The sequence below is a fragment of the Barbus barbus genome (genome assembly GCF_936440315.1).
Source record: "Barbus barbus genome assembly, chromosome: 19".
Lineage (NCBI taxonomy): Eukaryota > Metazoa > Chordata > Actinopteri > Cypriniformes > Cyprinidae > Barbus > Barbus barbus.
This window is the reverse complement of record NC_136747.1, coordinates 5663404-5683182: the sequence shown is the minus strand read 5'-3', so window position 1 is coordinate 5683182 and position 19779 is coordinate 5663404. Positions and strand designations below refer to the sequence as shown.

At 38.6% G+C, this 19779-nt stretch overlaps 1 protein-coding gene across 1 annotated transcript in view; it reads left to right on the top strand.

Moving 5' to 3' along the window:
* LOC306885314 (zinc finger protein ZFPM2-like) overlaps positions 1-19779 on the top strand; it is a gene marked incomplete at both ends in the record, with an annotated part of 56944 nt that overhangs the window by 18983 nt on the left and 18182 nt on the right. The window contains 3 exons of the mRNA XM_079441767.1: positions 2072-2173; positions 11345-11469; positions 19466-19562. Of these exons, the coding sequence (XP_079297893.1) occupies positions 2072-2173; positions 11345-11469; positions 19466-19562 (324 nt within the window). The remainder of the gene's footprint in view (positions 1-2071; positions 2174-11344; positions 11470-19465; positions 19563-19779) is intronic.

Genomic DNA, 19779 nt, shown 5'->3' with positions numbered 1-19779 from the left:
AATTGATGGATCTGTAAAAATGTCATGTTTCCAGATAAGGTGCTTTGAGAAAATATCAGCACCTGCTCGCCGACATCACTGAGTAGTAACTGATTACATGTGATCTGGATTACGAAATCAGATTCCAAAAATGATGTACTTGTAATTAGATTACATTACATTTTAAAATACTTGTAATCAGACTACAGTTACTTTTTTATTGATTACATGATTACATATTTCCCACACAATAGCATTTAATTATTTAATATATTAATAATACAGTTGTGCTCATAAGTATACATACCCCTTGCAGAATGTGCAAAATGTTAATAATTGAAACAAAATAAAAGGGATCGTGAAAATTGCATGTTATTTTTTTCATTTAGTACTGTCCCACACAATGCTTTAAGAGCTGGGGATGTAAACATTTTGAATTGGATGATCAGGGTAAATTGTACTTATTCTGTCGTCGGGGAAACATTCATTTATGTAGCTTCTGGTGTCCAGGACTAAATGAAAAAAATATGATCGTTAAACAAAATAAGAAGAATTTACACATCATCATCCTGTTCAAAAGTTTACATCCCCCCACTCTTAATGCATTGTGTTCTTGAGCATCAGTAAATGTTTCCACCTTTTGCAATAGTTGTGTTTGAGTCCCTCCATTGCCCTCAGTGTGAAAAGATGGATCTCAAAATCATACCGTCACTTTTGGAAAGGGTTCAAACACGCAGAAGATGCTGGAAAACCAAGGAATGTGCAGGAGCTGGAGGATTTTTCTGAAGAACAGCAGGAAGTTGAACTGCTCAGGACAAACAAGGGACTCATGAACAACTATCACAACATATAAAAACAGTCGTGTTTCACCCAGGAAATGACACATGGTATTAAGATTCAAGGGTATGTAAACTTTTGAATGGGGTAATTTTTTATATTATTATTATTATTTTGTCTTGTGGAGTATATGTAAACATCTGTTATGTGAAATAACAGATTATTCAGGACAGTACTAAATAAAAAATAAATAAATAACATGCAATTTTCATGATCCCTTGTATTTTGTTTCAATTATTAACATTTTGCACATTCTGCAAGGGGTATGTAAACTTATGAGCACAACTGTATATTTTCTTTCTCTTTGTAGTTTTATATCAGTATGGTACAAGATTATCCGTTTTTAAATCAATGTGATAAACAAGTTAGGTCTAAAGTAATCTAAAAGTAATCCAAAAGTAATCTGATTATATTACCTAAAATGTGTACTAACTATTTTTGTCATGTAATTTGGAATCAGTAATGGATGACAGTTTATAAGTAGGCCACTCGTCAATTTCTCAAACTTATATAGGAATCCATATTTTTCAATTTATTGCTCTTTTTTTACTGATAATTTATCTGAATACATGTAACCCTCTGGTTTGAACATGCACCAGCTTTTAAGTGGTATTTTGGCTGTCTTGTCCATTCAAGAAGGTTTAATACTTGGCTCTGTCCCTGTTTTTATTCAGCTCGAGTTTTAAGATCATATGGTTTTATCCATTCTAGTCGCTAGAAAGGAATTTCCTGTCTGCAGAGGACATGGGCTGATTCCCTGTCTGTCTGTCTGTGTGTGTGTGAGGATCAGAGGTAAATAGGCCTGTTCTTGGAGTTAACTTCTCTTGCCTGTGACGGTGTTAAATAGTACTTTGCCCATGGTGTCAGAGCCAAAGGCAGAAAATCCTTAATCACAGCTTAATTAAGGAATCATCTTGTAGTTTAATTTCTTTCCCAACACTGTAATTAAACATTTCCAATAAGTTTCGTCACAGGGCTTAACACAGGCAGCCGGTCTGTGATCAAGGTGGGTCCAGGGACTTGCTCTCTGTCTCTTTTCCATTCTCTCGAAAGAAGCGAACATAAAATCCCACAGCAGACACTTGAAAGACTCCAAAATGAGAAACCGCACATTGGAATTACAAGGAATAAGGGTTTTAAATGAAAGAAAATGAACAGATGCTGCCGCTGCGACTGGCACGGTTCGGTTTACTGACTGTGCTACAGTTTAGCCGTTTGTACAGCAAAACCCTTAAGCTTTGATGTCTTTATACAGGTGAAATGGGAGGAAGTTTAAAGGTGGAGCAACAAGACAGTGACGGACAAGAAGAGAGAGTCCAACCAAGCCCATTGACAGCAAAGGAATGGGACGGCCCAAGTAAGACAGCCGTCCAATCACATCTCAACAGTCTTAGCATATTTTACATTGGTAACACTTTATTTCGATAGTCCACTTCAGACATTATACTAACCATAAGTAACTTTACAACTACATTTCAACTAGCAGTCATTAGAGTATTAATATACTGTCTGCTTAACAGTGTTGGGGAAAGATACATTTAAAAGTAATGCATCACAATATTGCGTTAGTCCATAAAAACGAACTAATTGCATTATTTAGTTACTTTTTATGGAAATTAATGCATTACGTTTGTACTTTTGTGTTACTTTTTGTCACCCAGGCTGGGGTTGTATTTTAATAACAAAAAAACCCAAAAGTTATATCTTTGGCAACTGTAAGCTTCACTTTTCACACTAAAATTAATACGTTTCAGGCTGAAGGAAGTGCCTCAACAAAGATAAATCCACAAAAACACAGCTTTTATATACCACAGTTGCACAGTGTAAGACAGAGTAAAGTGAGCCTGAAAGGTGCAGCTGGATGATGTACTGTAATAAGCCTTGTCCTCTTTAAAAGCATGAAATCTGATAACGTAATAATGGCATTTTGGGAGGCGTTTATCTTGCGTTTCACACTAGATTTACACAATACAGTCACTAGTGCCAAACTGAGCTGACTTGTTTCCTATCTTTATATCTGATCACGGGGCTTTGTAATCAGTTCTTGATGGTGAGATATCACAGCACACTGATATTCACGCTCTTTGTTGCACTCTCTATCTCTGGATTTCTCTTTCTCTGCCTCCAGTGGTCTGAATAAACATGATTAGTTACTCATTCGAACAATAATGAGGCACAGTGTTTTCTTATCTGATCAGGAAACAGTGTTTTTGTCTTCGGTTCGAGTCTCACTATGCTAAGCCAATAGACACAGAATATCTGGAATTGGTGTTTTTTGTGTGTGTGTGTGTGTGTGTGTCATATCTGGGATCCGACACCTATTTTGTGGATACTTCATCTCATACGCCTCGAAAACAATTTGTGCATACTGGAAACTGCCATTCAAAAGTCTCTTATGCTCACCAAGGCTGCAACAAATACAGTAAAAACAGTGAAATATTATTACAGTTTAAAATAAATGTTTTCTATTGTAATATATTTAAAAATGTAATTTATTCCTGTTATCAAAGCTGAATTTTCAGCATCATTACGCCAGTCTTCAGTGTCACGTGATCTAATATGCTGATTTGCTGCTTAAGAAACATGATTATTATGATCAAAGTTGAAAACAGTTGTGCTGCTTTATATTTAAGTGGAAACTATAATACAGTTCTTTGATGAATAGAAAGGTCAAAAGAACAGTATTTATTTGAAATAGAAATATTTACTGTCACTTTTGATCAATTTAATGCATCCTTGTTGAATAAATGTATTAGTTTCTTACTGACTCAAACTTTTAAATGGTAGTGTATGTTTCGTGAGAAATAAAGTGTAATAATATTTGTTAATAACAGCGCTATCACTGTAAAAATGTAAAACATAAAGTAGCAATGCAGTTCAATCATTGAAAAGAGGTGGCAGATACGCTAGTTATTTCACTTTTAAATTCATAGAGGAGAGTGTTGCTTGCTACAGTAGCACAATAATCTTATTTGCATATTCATTTACCCCAGTGCATCTTAATAGGAAACCATTACTGTAGTAACGTGCTTTCAAGGCACATCACACTCAATCTGTAAACAAGCAAGTGTCGGGACACAACAAAACAAAGGGTGCTTGCACACTAGAGAAAACTCAGCGTTTCACAAACAGGAATATGTAGTTATACAGCAATTCAGATTCCCACAAGCACAGCTAGACCTGCCTGATCGATTTTGAAATGCGGGTTGTTTTGTTGATTTTAGTGGGAGTGACGTAGTTTCATTGTGTCACACCACACTCTTTTTTATTTTATGTTTCATGACCCTCACAACCTGCCGGACCCGTCACTGGTCCTTGTTCCTGGACCTCATCGGTTACGAATTAAAGCATTGCCTGGAACGAATTCCAACATCTCAAAATGAATTATCATCTGTAATTATAACTTCCCTATGAATATTGCAGCAGAAACGGCAATGATTGTCAAAAAAAAAAAAAAGAGTGAGAGATGTATGCAAGGAGCCCGATTCTGTCCAAGGCCCCTCAGAAGAAGGCAAGATGGAGTGAGGGATTTTAATGAAAGTGTAGTGGATTAGAGAAATCCCTGGAACAATATAAAATCATTACAGCTGCAGTCGACATCAAAGTCCCACTGATTGAGCCCCCTAAAGCCTTTTCACACAGGGAATGGGAACGCAGCGGAAGAACATGTAAACCAGAGCCGAGAGCGCCTGACCACTGCGCTTACATCCGACCGAGAGAGAGACACGGATTCCAGACTTCTGACATTTTGACAGAGCATCATGGGAAATTAACTAAATTAATTTTAACTAAGGGAGTTCATTATTTCACTGGTCTCCTTGTTTTCAGATTGGTTCGGCAGATATTCTCAACCCTGAGTTCAGGACAAAACAAACTATATGTTTTATAAGCACATGTGGTAGATTTTGGTGTCTCTCAAACAAGCATAATTCATAGTAATGAACACATTTCACCCGATAAACAAAGTACAGCCACTGACGTCGACATTATACATGTTAGCATGAGACTAGAGTGATAAAATTACTTACTTACCTTGTCTGTGTAAAGATAGACTCCTGTCATGAACACTCAATACATTTTTCTATTTGCTTACCATAGTAATAACAGTAAAGTATGCATAACCAACTAACCCTAAACTAAACCCCAACCCTATATTAAGGACATGTTGTTAATTAATATTACCCAGTACTTAATTATACACTGTAACTACACTATAGCAAAGGCACCATAAAAGAAAGCAACCTGAATTTATAATTTCTAAAAATATTGAGCTACAAATAAAAAGGAAATAGAAAAAAAAGAAAAGAAAAGAAACGTGCATTAATTTTTCTAGTGCTGTCAAACGATTAATCGCGACTAATCGCATCCAAAACAAAAGTTTTTGTTTATGTAATTTGAGTGTGCACTGTGTATATTTATTATATATATACACAGAGTATATTTTGAAAATATTTATGTATTATTTATATTTGTATAATTTACATTATATATAAATATTTTTATTATAGAAATATAGCATATTTTTCTAAATATATACATGCATGCGTGTATTTATATATACATAATAACACAGTACAAACATATATTATGTAAACAAAAACTTTGGATGCAATTAATGGCGATTAATCATTTGACAGCACTAAACTTTTCACAATAAGAAGATTATAAGATTGTAAGTTCTCTAAATCATTGTTTAACATTGGGCTACTATAATTTTCTTTTTCCTGTGCTCTGTAAAAATAAATATTTTTGGTGTAACTTAAAAAAGTAAGTTTCATTGAAACTAAAAATTTGAGTTAATACAAAGAAAATGATTGGTTTAATCAGCAGGAACTCAATGTTACCTTAATTGTCAACATTAATTATTTAAGTTCTTTTGACAAAAAAAATAAATAAATAAATAAAAGTTGAACAAATCATGAAAATATTTTTTTTTACAGTTTATGTGGAACAAAAGCATGGTAAAATAAAGCGTTACCAAATGCTACTTAAACTCAACCTTAAACCCTGCTTCTCTCCTTCAATTGGCTACAAGTTTGCATTCAGATCTGCTTCCATCCAATCAACAACCTGTTTAGAACTAAGCCCCGCCCTACAGTTTTATTATTCATCAGTTTACTCTGGGACTCCACATAGGAAAAGATCAGTTGCTACTTCTGTTTCATTGTGACTTTATACAAAACAAAATTTGCTTGTTTTTTTGAACTCGAGTCAAAAAAAAATTCTGAGGTAACCTAAAAACAGACAAGCGGAAACAACTCACTTAAAAGTTACACGTGACCTTTCTGTAAACTTCTTCCCTGTTAGAAAGCATTCAGTTCAAAAACCGTCCCGAGCCGTGAGATCTGTGACTGTGTGACAAAAGTTTGTGTGCTCCTCTTGACCCTCCTCAGACGGACACCATGTGGCTCATTCACTGCCGGAGCGATACGGCTGTCCCTCCTAACGCCTGCAGGAGGGGGGTGGGGAGGGGGCTGTCAGCCGAATTAAAATACCACGTAATAATAATAATAATATAAATAATGACATTGATAAAAGGGCTAATCTACACAAAACAAAACAGCGTGTTCCTCCCTGATTGTGTGGGTTGTTGCGGTATTCAATTAGGCCATTTTCACTGGCATATTAATCATCTTTTCAACAAACAAGCCGGCGTTAATTAAAGCGGAGCGCGAGGATAAAGACGTGTTGCTGGATCATCACTCCGTTTATCAGCCGTGTGCACACACACCCCGCCGTTTAGCAAATCCCGCGCAGCGCTGCGAGGGGAATTTCAATGCTCTCTGGTTTGGAGCTGGTTTTTGGGAGGGGAGGAGGTGGATTTCACGAGTTTCAAATACGGAGACTGTCAGTGTGAAGCCCTCTGCCCTTCACCGCCGGGAGATGAATTTATTCCTCAGTTTATTCCATCTGAAAAAAAAAAGAGCGCGGAGAGTAAATCGCTTTAACCCCGAAACGCGCGAGAGGAACCCGAAATTCTGTGCTTCTCTTTTAAGGGCCTCAACAGGGAAGAGAGTCAGATAGATTTAATATGGGGTTTAACATGATGAATGAATGGATGTTTGGCTGAAATCAAACTGATATTAATGCACATATTGGAGAAATCTGAAATGCACATGTTTGTTACAAAAATTTACTGTAGTTTACATAATAACTACATTTATTGTTGAATTTACAGTTACGTTGACATTTATCCATTTATCTATTGGTCAAATATGGATTACACATTCAGTAGTGCAATTTATCGTTAACAAATAATCCATATAGACATTACCACATTTGATACAATATTATAATCAATAATACCACCAAAAATGTGTTCTATATTGCACATATTGTTCCCTACAAAATTTAGCAGATATTGTTTACCGTAATATCATAATTTCCATCCTAAATCTTCCATCCCCACCCAAACTTATTGTTATATTTACAGTTACATTTATGCATTTACTTTTATCTTTTGGTTAAATAACATGCATTACACAGCACAGTACAATTTATTGATTGCAAATAATCCATAAACATTATGGAGATTAAATAAACACAGTTTATACAATATTTTAATCACACACACACACGTTTGTTTTTGTGAAAAGTGGGGACATACCATAGGCGTAATGGTTTTTATACTGTACAAACTGTATGTGCTATTGCCCTAAACTTAGCCCTCACAGGAGACTTCTGCTTTTCCCCAAAAAACCTCACTCTGTATGATTTATAAGTGTTTTGAAAAGTGGGGACATGGGGAAATGTCCTGAAAAGTCCCCTTCACCTTGTAATACCTGTCATACCTGTGTCATTATACACATTTATGTCCTCATTTGTCACAAAAACATGCGCACACACACACACACACACTCACACACACACACTCTCACACACACACACACGTGGGTGTGTGTGTATATCTTATGTTCTTTTGTATCTTTATGTTCTAGTCTTATTGGCCACTTTCATGAAATGCAAAAAGTACAGATGTCAATGTGTAAATCACTTGTAAAACAATTTTTAAATATATTGTCTCATTCAGTTCATCTAGACCAAAAACTGACACACAAGTTTGTTCTGCTGGCGTTTCATAAACGAGACCCATTACATGGTAAACAGAGAAGAGCCAAACTCTTGAATAAATCGAGTATAGCACATGTGCGTTGTGTGTCCAGGGCAGTCGGCGCGTTTGAACCCCACTCATCCACGCAGTGCACTTTGCCTTCGACATCTCAGCCTCCGAAGGACTACATCACACAATCACGCCACACTCCCACAATCCCTTTCTTCTCTGGCTGCTCGACTCCAAGCACACTCAAACAGCCTGCTGCCCCGCACTGAGATCTTTCTCATTCTCCCGTGCATTCTCTCTCGCCCTTTTCCCATCTCTCTCTCCAGGAACTCGCGGCAGAGAGAGAGGAGAGAAGTCAAAAACCCACGACAATGTGCCAGAGAAATATCAGAGTGGCTTTTTTTTCACTCGTCACCCAAGCCAAAGATGGGCCGTCTCCAAATCCTGCTGCCCTATCAGACAAATTAAAGTAAATCAAGCATGAAATGAAGCAGGAGAGCCTGGAGATAAGGTCCCTTTAAGTCCCTCACAGATTAGACCACTGAGAGAGAGAGAGAGAGAGAGATGGAAGAGAGGGACAGTGTGGAAGGAGAGAGGTGCAGAAAATGCCAGTTTGCTGGTTTCTCTGTGGCAGACAGTGCTTTTGATTGCTTCACTTTGGCTCTGACGCAGAAGAACAGTGGAGCTGTTCCCTCAGTCATTTTTCTGAGAATTACTTTTGTTTATTTTAATGCTCCTGCGTTCTGAAGTGCTTTGGAGTGTGACTACATTTTGGAGATGAAGTGTAGTTCATTGCGAGTGTCCTAATGTTCATTTGATGCATTGAAGTGGAACGGTACAAAAAAATATTTGGAAAGAAAAATCCTTTCTGCGGCGTGATGTTGTAGTAGTAGTTTTCTCAAACATTGATTGGATTGTAAATTACAAGTCTGTTCTTAGTTTTAAATCAAAATGAATCCTTTGTATTTTCTTAATACACATTGCTGTTGCCATTGTGAATGATCTGTGCACTTTAATCCAGAGATAAAAAAACGCTTTGTAATCTTGTCAGAATGCAATAATTTGCTCCGCCTATAAAACAACATTCTTTTTTGGTTTACATCAAAATTATGATACTTCACCCCACCACGCCTTTTGGTATAATGGTCACTTTTCATTCCTGATGGTTAAAAATGAGTCCCATCCTAATTGTTCATTTTACTAAAAAAAAAAAAAAGAAGGAAAAAAAAAGAAAATTCTGTCATAATTTGCTCACCCTCAAAATTGAATGACATAAAAGATGATATTTTGATGTATGTTGGTTGCTAAACAGTTTTGGTTCCCATTGAGTTCAATTTTGTTTTATCCATAGAGTGGAATTCAATGGGAGCCAAATTGTTTGGTTGCCAACATTCATCAAAATATCTTCTTTCATGTTACACAAAGTAATGAATGTCAGATGGGTTTGAAACCGAGTCAGAAAGTAACTTAAGGGGCAATCTTTGCCCCTGGTAATGCACAACACTGCAAAAAAAAAAGAAAAAAAAAAAGAATAAATAAATAAATAAATAAATAAATATATATATATATATATATATATATATATATATATATATATATATATATATATATATAATAAAAATAAATAAACAACATTAAATAAAATAATATGTAAAAGCAATCTGATGCAATGTGCACCGATCTAAGTGTTATTCTGTGAATTGACAATTTTCATTCATTTTCACTTTTCAATTTAACCACGTCAGCTGTAATAGATAAACTTAATCATGCAGGGGGAGTTTTTACCCTTTATCTTCAAATTGTGGGGCATTTTTCTTCATTTTGGTGGCATTTTTTCCACAAGCACCTGTTTATTTCTGAGCCCGGTTTGGAACGACACGAGGGTGAGTAAATGATGACATGATTTTTGAATGAACAATCTTTTAAAACTTTGATGTAATGTGGTTTCATGTTGTCTTTACAGTTTCAGATTTAAAATGAACCTTTTAATTTACGTTATAAACCTATATGACGTTCTTTCTTTTGTGCAACATAAAAAAAGATTTTTTTTTTTTAAGAATGTTCATGCCGCTCTTTTCCATACAGTAAAAGTGAATGGATAAAATTACCATAAAGCAGACATAAATTTAAGTCGTTATTTGCTGAAAATCTTCCTTTTCACTGCAGCTCTCAAATTTTTTCAACTCATTTTAATTACATTTATTTTTATTTAATTTTAATTTTTTTTTTTTTTTTTTTTTTTGCTTGATTGAATAATTTCCTTAAATTATTCTAAAGTACAAACATATTGCACAAGTACTGGTGTGCAAAATTCATGAATATCTAAATATATATTTATGTATAAAACCTTTTTGAATCATGCCCCACATTGGTGCCCTTCTGTGGCTGATGGCATCTATTAATCCAGAGAGGGGATGGGTGTAAAGGCTTAACCCTGATCTCCTGAAAGCACTGCCTCAAGATTCTCTTTATTTATCAATCCATCGGCCGGCATTTCACATCTCCTCCATAAACTGGATAATTTAACACGCTTCTGCACTGTTCACATCAAAACTTCCAGCAGAAAGAGGCTTAATCCACCTTATCTGAAGTCCTGTCAAAGCAGTGAGCGAAAGCCTAATCAAAGAGACAGGCAGGGTCACCCGGGAGAGGGTCCGATGGATGGGTGTATGATTTCTAATTGAGGGAGACTCTCACACTAGGGCTTAGTCTGCTCATGGAGTGTTGTGGTGTTGAAGATCTCCGCTGGTAACTGTGTAGATGTAGGTTTAAACCCCATGAACTTTCAGCATTGTGCCCTTGAGGAATGCACTAAACCCCAGGGGGATTTTCCCTGTAATTGAAATGCACATACAATATATACAATGTAATACACAATATGAAAGAACAATATATACAGTATGGGTTGATTAAATAATTTCTATTTCAAATAAATGCTGTACCTTTGAACTTTCTATTCAATCAAATTCTGAAAATTCAAATTCAGAATCCTGTTTCTAAAACAACAACAACAAAAAAAAATAGGTAGAACAATAATTTTTAACATTGATCATAATCAGAAATGTTTCTTGAGCAGCAAATCAGCATATTAGAATGATTTCTGAAGGATCATGTGACTCTGAAGACTGGAGTAATGATGCTGAAAATTCAGCTTTGATAACAGAAATAAATGTCATTTTACAATACATTCATATGGAAAACACTTATTTTAAATTGTAATAATATTTCAAAATATTGCTGTTTTTACTTTATTTTTATCAAACAAATGCAGCCTTGGAGAACCTAAGAGAGTCTTCTCAAAATCATAAAAAAAAATCTCATTAACTCCAAAAATTTGAACTGTATTGTACTTGGATGAAACTTTTTTTTTTTTTTTTTTTTTTTTTTAACATAACATAACATAACAAACAAGTTAGAAACATGCTGAGCTGCTGTTTGGGTCATAACTTTAAGTTTTTGTCTTCTAAGGGGAGCTAAAAATGGTTGGTGAAGGGGGAGAGAGAAGAATTTGCTCTTGTCAGGCACTTCTGCTGGGCACCACGTGGGGACCTTTCCCTGGGAAGATTGAGGGGGCCACAGGAGGAAGTGACAAGGTGGGTTCATTTTTTTTTTTTTTTTTATGAGGGTGATTTCAAAAGGTAAATTCGGGCAAAATGTGGACATTTAGTTGGAGTTATGAAATATTGTATAGGTGACCAATTTCTTTTTCACTTATCAAGTTTTACTTTTTTTAATGCTATATTTTGATGCTTGCAACAGAAATGAACAGAAAATAAGATATGTTTTTCTCTGATTGTTTAAATGACAATCAGAGAAAAACAGTTTGCAAAAATCAGTTTGCAAAAAAAAATAATCCAGATTTGATAATTATGACATTGGTGTGTCATTCGGTCATTTCTAAATGCAATCATTATGACGTGACTTAACATAATATGTACTATTGTGGTTTAGCCGGGTCAACATAATGTTTTATTTTGTATACAGACTTATTGAATTGTGGGTCATTACAGGAAGGCCTGGACCGATTGAGAGGACAGCAAGGGACAGAAGTGAAATCATTTGAACGCTTTTTGTGTCCATTTTTGTGTTTGGAGGCCTTGGAGAAAGCAATGTTGTGTTTTGGAGTGTACGAGAGGGAGCGCGAGTGTGTGTGTCACGGGTAATCTGTGCCCGTGGCAGGTTTACCCTGTGAAACGGACTGGTATCTCAGGCCCATTGTTGTTGCTCCTGTCAGAGCGGGGAGAGGCCGATGGAGGCCTGTGCTGGCCTGATAAGGGGAAAGAGGATTCAGCGGAGAGAGAGACAGGCAGAAAGAGAAAGAAATGATTCAAGGAGAGTGGAGTGTTGTGTAGACTCTGTCTTTTTCATGAAGTATTCCCACACAGTCAGATCCGCGCAAACCTCTCTCTCTTTCTGACGCTTCATTCTGAAGGTGAGGCTTTAAAAACAGACACCATACGTGCTGTAAGTGAATACGCGGGCCGCACGTGGAAGGTAAACAAAGTATGCACAATGTTTGTTTGGCTCTCGTGGGTTTTTATTGGTGTTTGTAAGACAAGGCAATCATCAATACTGTTACTATCGCTCAAACTTAAATGGACAGTTCACCTCAAAATGAACATACTGTCAACATTGTCGTTCCAAACCCATAAGAATTCGTTCATCTCCAAAACACAAATGAAGATATTTTAATCAGATTTGAGAGATTTGAGAGACTCAACTCGCATTGACAGAGGAACCCAGGTGAGCAAAAAGTATAGCAACCAATTTATTGTAAAAATACCCTAGAAAAACTAAAAAATGTGAATGGTCAGAAAACGTGAAATTGGTTTCCTGGGATAACAATCGATTATACAGTTAAGTGTCACTATATAAATATATATTTGACAGCTGAACGCCACGATTGCCCAACCAGAATCAAGTATTCCAGAGAGCCATGTTATAATAATAACAATAGTATTTTTCTCTAGACATGTGAACTTAGTTGCATCAGTAGAAAAAAAAGTTGTTTGAGAGATATTTTAAAGAAAGTAAATCATTAAGAATGATTAAAAACATACTCGGTTACTAATGTAACCTCGGTTCCCTGAGATATGGGAACGAGTACTGCGTCGTAAGACACTGTATGGGAAAAACTCCTTTTTTCCTCTTCACTGAAGCCTTTTCAATCACGCAGTGAAACTACGATAAAAACGAACCAGTGGCACGGCGGCGGCGATGAGCAAGCCTTTGGCTATGCAGCCCGCCAAAGCCCGCCAAAATGGGGGTGGGGGGTGGGGGGGTGGAGGTGGACTTCTGGCTATATAAGCGCCCGCTTTGCCGCCGCAAGTCAGATTTCTTCGAAAGAAGCGACTGAGGCGTGCAGCTCATAGCACGGCCAGGAACGCAGTACTCGTTCCCATATCTCAGGGAACCGAGGTTACGTTAGTAACCGAGTACGTTCCCTGTCGATATTTCACTCGTACTGCGTCGTAAGACGCTGTATGGGAACCAATACAATCCCGCCGTGCTATGATGGGGAACGACTCAAACATGACTCCCATGGGAGGGCCCAGGGGAGTTAAAATTACACCAAGCACAGGCTGAGCCACCCGGTCAACCATGGCCTGGGTGTTGTCCTCAAGTAGACACTTAGTGCCCATAATATGGACCTTCCAAGAGAAGGAGGGCCTTGAGCAGAGATGGTCAAGGAATCCCAGAGATAGATTATCTAGCCGTAACGGCGAATTTTAACCGGAAAGGACCCTGGCCTGCAAGGCGGGGACGTCCATGTTGTAAAACCTCATAAATGTGGACGGCGAGGACCAGCCGACCGCCTCACAAATTTCTGAAATGGACACCCCGCTGGACCATGCCCAGGAAGAGGCGATGCCTCTGCCTCTGACTCCAATGGGGCACTGCAAGCCCATGGAGGAGTATGCTAGGGTCATAGCATCCACTATCCATCTGGAGATACTTTGCTTTGTAACAGGGCGACCTTTAGCGCGGTTACCGAAGCTGACATAAAGCTGTTCTGATCTCCTGAACGAGGCAGAATGCTCGATGTATACCCTTAGGGCCCTGACGGGGCAGAGCAGGAACAATTCCTGGTCGTCCGTCGAGGGGGGAAGCGCGGGAAGCGGTATGACCTGGGCTCTGAATGGAGTGGAGAGCACCTTAGGTACATAACCCAGCCTTGGTGTCACGACGACCTTGGAGTCATTAGGCCCGAATTCCAGGCAAGCAGGGTTGACAGAAAGGGCCTGTAAGTCTCCTACCCGTTTAACCGACGCCAGTGCCAACAGCAGGGTGGTTTTAAACGAGAGCGATCTCAGGCTCGCAGATTGCAATGGTTCAAACGGGGGGCCTCTCAAGGCCCTCAGCACGGTTGGTAAGTCCCAAAGTGGAACTGTACGAGGGCGAGGAGGGTTCAATCTCCTGGCGCCTCGTATTAATTGGACCACCGCACTATTTCTGCCCACTGAACGACCAGCAATAGAAGCATGAAAAGCCGCTATGGCTGAAGCATAAACTTTGACGGTGGATGGGGAACGCTGTTTGTCCAGCAGCTCCTGCAGAAACAAAAGAACCACTGGAACCTCAGAGGTGACACCAAGCCGAGAAAATAGACCATTTCAGAGCATAGAGGCGTCTAGTAGACGGGGCTCTAGCTTCTGCCATAGTGCTTAAGACATGCTCTGGGAGGACAAAAGGCTCCCGTTGAGGGCCCATAACTCGGGCCGTGGATGCCACAGCGTGCCGTTTGCTTGAGAGAGGAGGTCCCGTCTCAAGGGAATGGGCCACGGGGCCCAGCAGCTGGAAAAGTTCCGACACCCACGGCTGGTTCCTCCAGAAGGGGGCTATTAGGAGAAACCTGTGCCGTTGTTCCCTGACTCGTCTGAGTACCTGAGGTAGCAGAGCGATTGGAGGGAACGCGTAGAGCGGAAGACTGGGCCACTCGTGGGCCAGGGCATCCGTGCTCCTCGTAAAATAGATTGGGCAGTGAGAGTTGTCTTCGGAGGCAAAGAGATCTACTCAAGCTCTGCCGAAGATGTCCCAAATTGTCTGAACCGTGAGCGGGTGGAGCGTCCATTCCTGTGAGGAGACGTGGTTCCTTGACAACATGTCTGCCCCTAGGTTAATTTTGCCCGGCACGTGCGTCACCTTCAGTGAGCGCAGATTGATCAGAGCCCAAACAAGAAGGCCTTTCGCCAGCGTGCAGAGGTGCTTCGAGACGAGGCCGCCCTGGTGATTTATGTATGACACCACGGACCTGCTGTCTGAGCGTACTAGGATGTGGTGTCCCCTTATGTCCCGCAAGAAGAACTGACAGGCACGGCACACTGCTAGCATTTCTAGGCAGTTGATGTGCAGACCCGCTTCCTCCTCAGACCAAAGACCGAAGGTCGGTTTGCCCTCGCACAGCGCTCCCCAACCCTTGTTGGAAGCGTCTGTCGTGACAACTTTCCTTCTGTGCGCCATGTCTAAGATCACACCTCGCTTCAGCCAGAAGTGGTCTCTCCAACGGCTCAGGGCTGATACACAGGCCCGAGTTACCGTTATGCGATGGCGACCGTGACGCCAAGCTGCAAATGGAATCCTCTGCTTCAGCCAGAATTGTATGGGACGCATGTGAAGCAGACCCAAACGAAGCACTGGCGAAGCCGCTGCCATAAGGCCCAGAATTCTCTGGAAAGCCTTGAGCGAGTGGACGGTCCCTTCCTTGAAGGAGGCCGCACGGCGCTGAATAGTGGCTCGTTCCGCTGAGACAGTTGCTCTCACTGTTCCCAGGAACGAAACTCGTTGGCTGGGCAACAGTGCGCTCTTGGCAAAGTTGACCCTGAGTCCCAGACAGTCTAAGTGGCTGAGAAGGAGGGTCTTGTGCGACGTTGAAACCGCCTCTGACTGGGCCAGGATGAGCCAGTCGTCGAGGTAGTTGAGGATGCAGATTCCCATCTGAGCTCCTCATCCGATCTGGGTCTGGCACTGCAAGAAGAGGATGGCGGTAAGAGGGCGGGGTCAGACATTGAGCCCGGAAACTCTTCCGTGAACGAGTATGAGTGAAATATCGACAGGGAACTCAAGTTTTTTGGTAACACTTTACTTAAAGCCTCCATGTATAATGCATTATAATGGTACACATAATGATATAATGCATCATATCTTTTCATAAATAATTGTAACCAAAGTTAAAATGCATTATAATATTTGAAGGTTTTATTTGTTTTGTTTTTTAATGCATTATGCATTTTATATGTGTAGAATTAATAATATAAATGTGGTTAAAATTATTCATGAGAACATATGTTATAATGTACATTACAAGGCATAATTAATGCATTAAAACAGCGTATATGCATTATATGCATTATGCATTAAAAAGGCTTTATAATGGATGATATACTTGATCGATTACTGATCACACTGATCAATTAGTCACAATAAGATCAAGAACATTTATACACAGTCAAGTTGAATTTCACGCTCGCCATTTTTCTGGAAAAATTAATAAATAAATAAATAATGCATCTCCTTTAAGAGATCTCAACATTTTCTTTAAGCTGTGCTCAGATTTATCAAGACACCAAAATCTGCAATCAAACAAGATTTCAATATGAATATTTCTGATCAAACTTGTCTAAAGGCTGGAAAACACTACACGACCTTTGCACAGATTTGACTCTAATTTACAGTCTGGAGTCGTCGATTATAAGACGGGTCAGTTGGAGTCGATAGATTTTACAGTAAATCACATAATGTATGATGGTCACAGATTTTTTGGCTTGGTCAGAGACCATCATCAACATGTTTGATATTTTAAGGCAATTTCATAACCCATATTGTTTTAATTTGTTCTGTGTATTTCAGCAACAAGGCACATTTCTCTGTGAGTTTGTTGTGTTCAAAACAACATGAAAAGTCTGGTAGTGTGATCCTCAGTCGGCAAGTGCATAATGCTTAGTGTTATAGTGTATTCAAGCCTCAAGAACACTGTAGAAATTTGATGGTCCCTTCTGAACATTCTGTAGACACTAAGTACTGTTGCAACTACATGTCAGCAAACTCTCATTAGAGTATTAGTAGACTGTCTGCTTCATATCTGCTGACTCTTTATTGTGATGGTCTCCCAACAGACACTCTACTGACTGTAAGTAACTTTGCAAGTACATGTCAACTTATTCTAACCCTAACCCTACCAGTCTACTGATACACTACTAACACTCTGAGAATTAGTAGAAATGTAGGTGCAATGTTACTTATAGTCAGCAGAATGTGTTTAAAGGACCATCAACATAAAGTGAAACGTGATTTTTTTGAAGTTGTAAATAAAAAAAGAGTAATGGAGTATGTTTTACAAGAAAGTACAAATATTTCTTGTTTTTTCACTTCAAAATTTCAAATTTAAATCAGTGTGTTATTTGCTGTTTCTTCATAATTATTTCTGAAATTTACTATCACTTTATGTGAAAATATTTTTTTCCAATGAAGATTTATTTTGATTTAGTTTAGGTCTGTATTTATATGCATGGACCCCAAGCAGAGCCCGTGTCATCAGTTTATACTAATTTCAGATGAATTCATCACAGCCCTTCGAGGTGAAGTGGATACAATCTCTGCTACCTGTAGGGACCGGGACACGTCCAGCTCTAGAACAGCATCATCCCTTCATATCCCTGTGGGGGAGGAAAGGGAACCCAATGCTTTCCAGACTCTGACACGGTTATCAGTGCACTTATCTCTGCAGGAGCTCGCGCTCCCGCTCTCTCGGGCCAAATCTGCATTTTTGCTGAATCATATCACCTTCCTGCCGACTGGTCAATCCCAGACCAGCCTGACAGGATTTATGGCCTATTAGAAATAGTGAGTGATAAAGCATACTTAGCACACTTTTAACAAGGATACTTATTACAGATATAATATACTTTAAAAGAATAAAGTGTGAACTTAATGTAATGTTTAATGCAAGCATTTAAATTAAATGTCTTATATTATAGTTTAAAGTATTTTAGTTAAAATTTCTGTTAATTGCAATTAGCTGAAATTTAGAGTCTTTTTAACCCAAGGCCACGTTTACACTAGTGCGTTTTCATTTTAAAACAGTGTTTTAAAATGAAAACGATCCTCGTCTACACTGGCGTTTCCGCTGCGTTTCAGAAACGATCTCCGTCTACACTACACAACACGCCATCGTTTTCAAAAGTCTCCGTTTTGCTCCATTTACACTGAAACACAACCCCAGAGTTTTCAAACTAAATCGGGGTCTGAAGCATTTCAAAAGCCTCTGTTTTCGAGGGTCGAACGCGCCAGAGTAGTGTAAACGATAGGTGTAACCGTAGCAAAAGTTATGCGTTTTAAAACGAAAGCGCACTAGTGTAAATGGGGCCTAAAGTACATCTTGATATGTAATTTCATAATTTTGTTTTCAAAATTGTTTTAAATATGGTTTGTATAGCTGCTGAATGTACTCTCAAGCATTTATAACAAACTAAAATATACTTTAATGTCATTTCTATTGAATTTATATTTATATTTCTAAAACTTTTTTGTAATTTTAACGTTAAAATATTGTAAAAACACTACTTAATGTTGAATTTTCTGGTTTATATTCAAATTTTCTTGTTTGTAAATGACAGTTGATACTGTAAAATTTACAGTTTTTCTGTATTATTATTATTATTATTATTATTATTATTCTGACAACGACAGCTGCCAAAATTTTGTAAAAACTATTTTTTTTTTTTTTTTACAGTGTAATTACATCTTTGTAATGTTGAAGTTGCAATTTTAAAAACAAAAGATTATTAAAACATGATTTAAAATGTACTTAAAAATAAAAGGCATTATTACAGAGTGTATTTAAGCGTGTTAAGAAACAATCATGAAAGTGAACTCGCTTGAAGTACACTCAAGTTGCCTTTAGTTTATTAATATTATATTATCTACAAGTACAGTTTTTTTTTAAATATATCACAAGTGCATATTCAATACAATTAAGTACACCTCTTTTTCAAAAGGGGAAATTTTGCAACATTACGGATATCACACAATTGTGTGAGCATGCTTTTTTTTTTTTTTACAGAAATATCCATTTAATTCAGTCATTCTGTTTTCAGTTATGAAATCAAATCCTCCACCCATCCTTTTGAAACCCATGCCAGCTCTTTAAATTCCCCGTGTGTGGGTGTGAGGAAGCTGTGATGCTGTGATAGAGGGCACAATGTGTCTAAAGATCAGTGCTCAGCATCCGCTTCTTCTGTCTCCAAGTCCATGCCACTCCATTCTGGATCCCAGAGCTCCCAAAGGATGAGATCTGATCAGGTGAAACATTCAGAGGCTCTCTTAACAATGCAACCATTCAGAGGGCAAACGGGACGGGGTGTGGCCTGCTTGCCCCTCTCCTCACACACATACGTGGAGATATAGCCTTTGGGAATGACGAATTCATGGTTGAAGTTGTTTAAACAAGTTTGTTCACTGACACTCTGATGCATTTTGCACACAAAAAAAATGGCAAGTTTTGGGTTCGAGGCTGTGGTCGGTCGCTGTATATGTGGATCAGATGGTCTGTTCTCATGTGGAGGAGACTGAGGTGTGTGTTTTGTGTCGCAGGTTTCGCTGGGGCTGTATGGAGGTCCTCGCTGGCTGATGGACATGATGTGGGTCAGTGCAGAGGACGGAAAGAGCAACTGCGCCGTGTACAGCAAAGGTGAGAGTTTATTCTTTGGGCTGACAAAAGTCTTCTGTCAGGCTTCTGTGCTTCTGTTATTAAAAGACCCTGTGAAACGGCTGGACAAACACAACTGAAGCAAATCAGAACGGTATCCATCAGTAGAGATGATTTTGATGAATACAAACTGTGTTTAAATGGATGCTTTTGGTAGTGTGTTGTGGGTCATTTAGAGTGGCAGTGTTTATTGGATCAA